The following is an 8,613-nucleotide window of genomic DNA, read 5'->3' as shown; positions in this document are numbered from 1 at the left end:
GGGTACACAGATTCTCATCAGCGGACCACCTGTGCAATCAGTACACACCAGTCTTCACAGGTTATCCGAAGCTTTCTTCCAATAAGATTGACAACCCTAAGCAAACCAGCTTCGATCTCAGATGTCCCAGATGTCTCAGAAATAGCGAAGACTATTCACTCATCTGCGGGATAAGAGCTTTCGAGACCATTATAAAATAACTTCCAAAATCAGCGCCACGTACTTTCTCCTCTTAATCAATTCTGACAAAAAACACTAACAGACGCTTCAAGGATAGTTTGCTTACTACCTAAGAATGGCTTGAATTTTTCCCACCCATTAAGTTTTATAAACAAGCTAAACAGCGACCGTAAAATGCAGACATTGCTGTCCTACGCGTTCAGAAACCTTATTCTCCAAAAAGACATTTAGAAGCTTGATGAAAGCACATTTATAGCCATAAGCAAGTGTAGCCGATTTTGTTCATTCGCTGTTTGATACCAGCAGATTCGCTCATTGTTACCGCCTCTTTGTCACTTAGTTCCACCCAAACCTACATACCAATGGTAACCGTGTGCAAGTATGATATCCATAGTGATATTTGTCTCCCTATAGATGTCCTCAGCAGATACCTTCCACATGACAAGTGACATTACGTTTGCCGACCTAAGAAGTTAGGTTTCAATTTGTCATAGGGTCCCGACTTTCCAGCTTTTGTTTACCTTCTACCCTGACATAAATCCCATTCGATGCTCAGCAAGATGCTGTAGGCAAGCTGTTTGGCCGCCACGATGGAGCTTCTGTGCGCAACTTTGAAACCCTTCCGAGCGAAAACTTGTTGTTTACTTCGCTTTCAAACAAAGAATAGCGAAAGGTTTGAGCAACGTCGCAAAATAGAGCACAACGTTTCCAGTTCAGCCTTTCTGTCGATTTGATGCTTGAAGGAACAGCTCCAGAAGAAGAATTGACCAAAAGGTGCCAGCTTCCGTCGAGATGTTGAACTTGCTTGAGACTGCCACATTCTTTCATGAACCAGTCAAGTGAGAAGCGAATACACACAGCCTAACTTTGTTGACATCTCTCAAATTAGTGTATAATTAAATCTACACAAGTGAATTTATCAAACGTGTATGAATCACCTGTTCTTCAAAATGGATGGAACTAATAGTCTTTTGAGGCATGGAAACAAGTATCATCGTTAGCGATTTTGCTTCAGACAGTTGAATTTATACGGAAGTGCCAGTCAGCCTGGTAGTGCCTTGCCTAAATTCTGAAAGGCGCCGACGTTTGGGAAATAATTCTTCACATTTTCCTATGTTTCATTAGAATGCATTACAAGATGGTTTTGGTAAAACGGCACCGCTACTTTTGACTCGACCAGGAAAACTTCAATCACAAAGTTACTTTCTCCCTAACAAACGAACGAAATAAAGTTGACCAAGCGCTGTCTGCTCGTTTGAATCCACGTGATGCCAGCCTGCCTCTTTCCCCGTCCAATTGCATGCACATGGGTTTATCGATCCGTTGAAGATTTGGCTGGACCAATAAGGAGGCGAATAAATATGGGACTTCACAGCCCACCAGAGCTGTGAATTTAAGTGTGGATTTTGTGTTCAGGTACAGCATTATCGAAATTGCGATCACGCAAAAATGTCACATCGACGAGAATCTGGGGCTGTCCCTCCCTGGGTCATACCAGAGCCTGCCCCGAGAAAGACCTTGACAGCCTCCCCCCAAACACAACAAGGTGAATCGGGAACTCCGAGTGTAGCCGGTGATGTAAGGCCCAAAAGTAGAGTTTCCTTTGGAGAGCTGCAAGAAACACCATATAGTCATGCATGTGGGGATATAGGTGACATGCCTGATACCGGCAAAAAGGTGAGTCAGGATTGGCTTTTGAGTCATTTTTTATTTGACAAATTCAAGTCTTCAGAAGAGTGGATGCCCTAGGTCTTGTTACGTACCGGTTACGTCTATTCATTGAGCTTAAAGGTGGTGCCCTATGTCGCTGCAGAATCGACCCTAGGAGCTGCTATCAGAGGTGTTGAAACTGGTTGTATACACATACAACAGTGTATGTATACAACAGAGTGTATATGCATACACTGCAGTGTTTGATGGCACCGAACGCAATTGGCTATTCTACAGGAGAAGCTGCTGTGAACAAACATGCTGTTGAGGGTTATTAATGCAATTTGAATTCCGATCACTCACATGGACACAGCTCTGGGGGAATAACTTCACAGGTAAAAACTCCCATGGCGTTACTTCGACAGCCTTAGCGTTTTTTCCTACTAAATCCTGGTTCGTTGCTTCCAAAAGTGTGGTCACCAACATATTGGCGTCCACACATTCGAACTTGTATTCCTTGAAAATGTCTCAAGGTTTCTACAGTCTTTCTATCCGTTTATGATTTGAACCATCATGTAATTCACCTTTTTCATTCCAACAATCACTCAGGTCGTCTGCCACCGCACTTCATCGAGTACCATAGATAAGTGTGACCCCAGTCACTTTTATGGGACTCATCCACTAATGCCGTGAAATGACTGTAGGTGGCTGCTGTTACTCATTAGTAGCAATGGGAATTATGTCAAATTAAAAAGATAGATGTAAGAAAACTGTAGACCAAGCGAAAGTTTTGCCGAGGCTCGGCTGTAGTCCTGCTAGGTTACATTATCACGCTTGATTAGGAAAAAATGTCCACGGGTGCCAGGTGCTAGGCCATTCACCGTCGCTTGCCACTAACACCCAGGTGAAAGAATTGACCGAATGGTACACCAGCATGTCATTGATTTGCCAAACTCTTTCAAAGTTGAGCACCATCTGGGAGTATTTCAGTCATGTGGTCCCTAGCAGGTCAGCGGGCAACACTGACCAATATAACTGGAGCCCTACTTTTCAAAAAAGAGCTCTAGTTGTACGCGATGATGCCCTAAGAGTTCACTGGCAGTAACATAGTTAACTTCACTCGCATCCTTGTCTGGTGTATCATGATTAAAAATCTGGACAGACTCGACGAACCTGTGAATAGAAACACAATCACCAAAAATGGTCAGAATAAACGATAAAGCCACAGTCAACCTTAGACTGAATTAGTTTACTGAATGTCCAAGAGACAAACCATCTACAGTAAAGCCAAAGCAAGAAGGTTAGTGATTACACTATTAATGCCACGGTTTCCTATACGCGTAGCTGTCTATTTCACCTCCCTGATTAATTGAGTGAACGGAAATCTGGCAGCTATAACCCTTGAACGGCAAGAATGCGGTTTTTTTATAGCTGATGATGATGATCTCCCTACCCGTATAGTTTAGCGTCCGGGTGGTAACCTTTGGTATGGGAAGGCATAAATCGTATGACAGACACATAATCCTACACAAAATGGTTTCACGTGTTGGTTTGTATAGACATACGCTGTGGTACCTAGTTGCAGAATGGCAGGAATCTCAGATACGTTAAGCTTGTTTGAAGCTTCCGGACGTTCATATTCATGTAAAATGAAACCCCAAGAAATATCGTTAACAAGTGCAAAGAGTTTAAACTTCAGGATGATTACCCCTGTAAATCACGAGTGTATATTGCTGACGAGCTCCGGAGACAATAAACTAATTGTACGGACTTTTGTCTTTGTGTATCAAAATTCAGCGAATAGTGTCCTCAATCTCGTTTTACCTCACATAGTTGCTTACGCGCACACAAACAAGTTCTAATTATGGTGTTTGGCAGCAAAGTCCGATATGCCACATTTATCCGTAAGATTCTTTTGCCCTTCTTCAGAATTTTGGCGATTACTTGGCCCAACTAAGGATTTAACCCCAAGGTCTTTAGTGTCTACATCAGTTATTGGACAGGGCAATCGAAGGGAAATAGATATGTAGTATTGCTGCGTAGGCGGTTCCATCAACACAATTCTAAAAAGACACATCAGCACAAAAAACAATATCAGTGATTCCCTGCCACTTCAAAGTTCAGCAGATTCTAAAACTCCGATTCTACTGTTCTGTCTGCACAAACGATACTGGGATAAGCTGGCAATTAGGGTCAATAAAACCATCTGTATATGGTTGTCAGTCGGCGGCAACGTTCCCAAAACGGTGCAGGCTTTCATAAGCGGTAGACAAGAAAAACTAGAAAGGGAATGCTCAGTTGTGCGATTGAGACTTCCATCGAACAATGTGTCTAGCACCAGGAGTTGTGTTGGTTATACCATGTACTGCGTGTGTCGTGTCATTGTTTGCCCAGAAGTGTACTGTTCTTCGTGCCTAATTCAGAATGGCTCAAGCAGAGAAGCGGTAAGCCTTTGACCTAGCAGAGGGAAACAATACTGATCACGAAAAGTTTGAGTGTTGTCGGTGCAACTCCTCTTCCAAGATGTTGTCTGCGTGATCGGCCTGTGCGTGATTGGAAACCTTACAAGAGGCGTCCACTAATCGATGTCAGTGAAGTTGTTGTTGTCATATACTACTCTGTGCTTGAGTGAGTACCTGGAGGCACACGCACCTCCGAATGACTGCAGTAGTCTAGCAATAAGCCTCTTTCCCGTTCATCTTTTCTTTCCTTTGAGGTGAAGCTTTATGAACGAATGATTATTGTAAGACGACAAAGCATTCATGCCTCAACACCGACGTCGTGACGCCGATGATGATAATGATGATGATGACATTTGCTACCATTTTCTAACTTCGAAAGCGACTGAACGAGAAGTATCCGAATTGCCCTACCACTTGTGATCTGATAGCGTCATCTGAACCGTACATCCCCGGATAAGAATGAGATGAACTGTTTTTTATACAGCTGCCCGGTAAATAGCAAACTGAGACACAGAAGAGTGTATTGCGGCAAAATAAATAGAAAAAAGTAGCCCTTACCTAAACCAAACTTAATAACAACAGTCGGAGTGCCAACGAGCAGAGAAATGATAAGGAGGAGAGACTTGACGCTGAAACTTTCGGTCAAGTAAACAAGCAGATAGTGAGTGAGAGCCACTTGACAAGGTGAACAAGCGACCCGTCAAAATATATAAAATTACCACATTTCAGGCCATCCCTGAGGTTGTCGATGTGCGTGCGATTTTCCCATAATTCATGTCTGTCTGTCATGGCATCGGCAAGTCTATTTTGCGTAAGATGGTAACGCGACTATGGGCGTGGAATTGCAGTGTTCCTAACAGTGGATATGTCATTCATATATGCCTTTCTGGAACTGTACGTTTAGTTGGCTCACATACAGATCCAGCATATACACTCGTCAGTGAGTCCAACAGTAAACCAAATGTGCATAAATAGCTTCTTGTTGTATGCGCAACATTTCAAACTGACTGCCAGATTTCAATGCTGTCCCTATCTGGACATTTGGAACCATCCATCAGAGCAACCGACTAGCTGAAAAATACTCCTCTGAGTTTTTACAAACTCTAACTACATGGATGAATGCTCGGCCCTAATAAACCCAACTTGTAAGCTTTTTATTCAAACTGTTTCGCAAGAAACGTGGCTACAAAGCAGTTTCGGTGTACGTACGCTATTTTGGATCTGACCTGCTCCCTCACGTCCCTCCTGCGCGATCACGGTCCTTCCGAAGGTCTCTTCCTCATGGTCTCCTCTCCTGTCCAGAGGATTACGGTGAGATTTTTCTGGCGCTCTTTTATTTTAGCTGCAGATAAAGAAAGCTCATCATACTAAAGCCTATCTCGAAAGACGTCGTAGAGTTGGGATCTTTACACCATTACCAGCAGACAATTATCGTCGATGAAACCACGTCTCCTCTCTGCCAAAAAATATGGAAAATGTTCCATCAACTTACTTCGAACAAACCCATATGTTTCTAGCCCCATATCTGAATGTAATTTGCAGAGCTCAACTAAATGCGTCTCACCAGCATACGAGCAGAAGCTAATTATCACTAATTTCCTGGCTGCATATGAAAAGAATGAATCAGAACCTCTTTTGTCAGGTCTCATACGAATAATTATACTGATGTTTTAATGCCCCTGAAGACCTGTGTGGATCAATTGGGCCTGGGTCACAAGGAAAATGAATTAGGTTCGAAACGATAGGTAGGGAAAACTCTTCACTTAAAGTGTGATTTGGAAACCCCTATTATTTTACCGGTGCAGTAAATTGCCAAGGCCCCTTAAAAGTTCAAAACGCTTGGTTATCTGTACTGATTTCAGCCACGAACATCGGATACGGGCAAAAAAGAAGTTCAGCTGTTTCACAAACCCAAAGCATACAGCTACTGTCCGAACCATCAGTCTGAGAATCTTCTTTCGGAGAAGGGACATCTGAAATGAGCATTCTGTCCCAAGTGCAGTAGACAGAACTGGAAAGAAATTCTTATCGGTGAAGCTGCTTGTCAGTAGTAAAACACCAGTTCCACGCTTCTAACATACAAACGGGTTTCAGTTTATCAGTTCAGGGCGTTGTGCTTACTGGGCATTAAATTGTCAGTTAATGGAAAGGGGCAGCACCTTGTCCAATAATGTACCGAAGAGCATTCGAGAGCTGTTAGAATGATGATGAAGTAAAGCGTTTATATTTTCGCATCTAAAAAGAGCGATCACACGGTTGTTGTCAGCGACGTTTTATTTGTTCCTGCTACAGATCGTTGACTCCAAAAATCTACCGTTTCCCAAACACCCACTGTAACTGAATGAGTACGTTCAAAATCTCCTCTGTTACAGAACCTGAACTGCCGTTGCCCGCTGCCCCTTTCCTACCGACTTTGTCATCCCCTGTCTCCGGTCACTTGACAGGATGAATATCGAGTCTACACAATCTGCGTATATATGATTTCTGTCCAAGAAAACATTTATGCCGATTGCCAGGTTGCAGCTTGTGTCACGTGATTGACAAATGCGGGATGCTCGAAGCTCCGTAGACAGGCTTGCGTAATTGTGTACGGTTCTTTCAATTAATATACAATCTACGCACCGAATGAAGCATCCATCAATCTAATCACAGAATAAAATAATTTGGACTGAAAGAGAGGCAGTGTGTTTTGACCAAATGTGATCAGCTTATCTCTTAGATACATAAGCCCTTCACTCAAAACTAGCAATTTCAATCTAAACCACCATTTAATTCGCTATCTTACACTCAACCAACCATAAATGGGAGGCAAAGTCTCCACAAGTCAAGTCACCACAAATTCTCCGAGTGAAGATTTAAGTAGTAAAAGTGTAAAAGTTTGGACCAAGGTTTGCTTGTACATAATTAATCAGTAGTGACTGACCGGCTCGCTATCTATGTGGACTTAGCACAACAGCCTGTGTGACTGGACGTGCATGCGCTGCCATCCAAAATCTTCACAGTTAAACGAATGCTAGACAGTTTGGCCAATGAAATGCATCACAGTTTAGCCCGTATCAACCCAAGATCACCGGTATAACCTTTCCGATATGATTGAAGGCTGTTTTAACTCTTTCTGCACCCAAGCAGAATCCTTGAAACTGCATTGTTACTTCAGTCCTAGACGGTTCTTCAGTAACAACCACGAGATTCCCAGTCACCCATGAAAAATGTCATCTTGTTCTGGAGAGATTTCCTAGAAAGATCCACTGAGCGCTTTTAAGAAGTAAACCACTCGGAAAAAGAAATTAGTTTTAAAAGACCACACAAATGTGTACCTCTTTGAAGGATGGTCTATCATGAGAGCGGTCATTCTGTAGATAGGAACGACGATAATATTCAAGCCATCCTATTCGCCTACGTCCTTTACCACTTAACCAAATTCAGAACTGGGAATCATTAGGTTATCTCCTAGCGTAGAATCCTATTATACCAAATATTCCGATTACGATTTTTAGGTTTGTAGGAAGATAAATACTGTTTTCGGTTGACAGATTAACTAAAATACACAAAGAATGAGAATCAAGGAAAGCAATTAATCTAGTGTCTAAATTCAAACTCACAATAAGCCCACAAGTAAATTAGCTTAGTGTTAACAGGAGACCCAACTGAATCCTTCCTTTCTAATGTTTTGCAGCTAATACGTGGGTGAATCACCCGTCAACACCGACTAAATCTGCAAATGATTACCACTTGGTATTCGAGTAGAACACAAGGCTAATGACAATACACGGGCTACGTCTATCTGATGAAGTTAAGAAGAAAGGGCATATTGGCAGTTGAAAAGGCCTCAGTAACCTGATGATTTGCATGTTTGGTCAAGAAAATGCCATTTTCAAATTTTATCTTGCATAATGAAAACAAGATGACCTTCAATCCTTGGACGTCAGCTTGAGGTCTCCATGGACGCCAAATAAGCATGGCATGCTAACAGAAGAGAAGAGTGTGGTTTTATTTAAGTCAGCTCTGACGCGCTCAAGAGAACAGAAAATACGCACATCTGCGATAAATTCACCGCTTCTCAGATACGTCATGTGACAATATGGCTGTTCGACAGTCTGATTAAAACGCTTGAATAAGCGCCAGGCACGGCTGTGCAGTATTCATCGAATGTCGGTAAATCCGAATTTTATTGTCTTGTATTGTATTGTATTGCAAAACAGAATCCGTCACATATCTCAGAGCTTTAAGGGTCATTAAAAAGCGTAACGCAGGTCACTCTTGTGTGTGTGCTGTTATATATATATATATATATACATATATATATATATATATATACTTC

At 42.2% G+C, this 8,613-nt stretch overlaps 1 protein-coding gene across 1 annotated transcript in view; it reads left to right on the top strand.

Annotated features, from left to right (window-relative positions):
- Positions 1 to 1,590: 1,590 nt before the first annotated feature.
- T265_00536 (hypothetical protein) overlaps positions 1,591 to 8,613 on the top strand; it is a gene marked incomplete at both ends in the record, with an annotated part of 50,149 nt that continues 43,126 nt past the window's right edge. The window contains one exon of the mRNA XM_009164340.1: positions 1,591 to 1,857. Coding sequence (XP_009162604.1) covers positions 1,630 to 1,857 — 228 coding nt within the window. The remainder of the gene's footprint in view (positions 1,858 to 8,613) is intronic.

This window comes from Opisthorchis viverrini, assembly GCF_000715545.1.
Source record: "Opisthorchis viverrini unplaced genomic scaffold opera_v5_5, whole genome shotgun sequence".
Classification (NCBI taxonomy): Eukaryota; Metazoa; Platyhelminthes; class Trematoda; order Opisthorchiida; family Opisthorchiidae; genus Opisthorchis; species Opisthorchis viverrini.
This window is presented reverse-complemented; position numbering and strand designations above follow the sequence as displayed.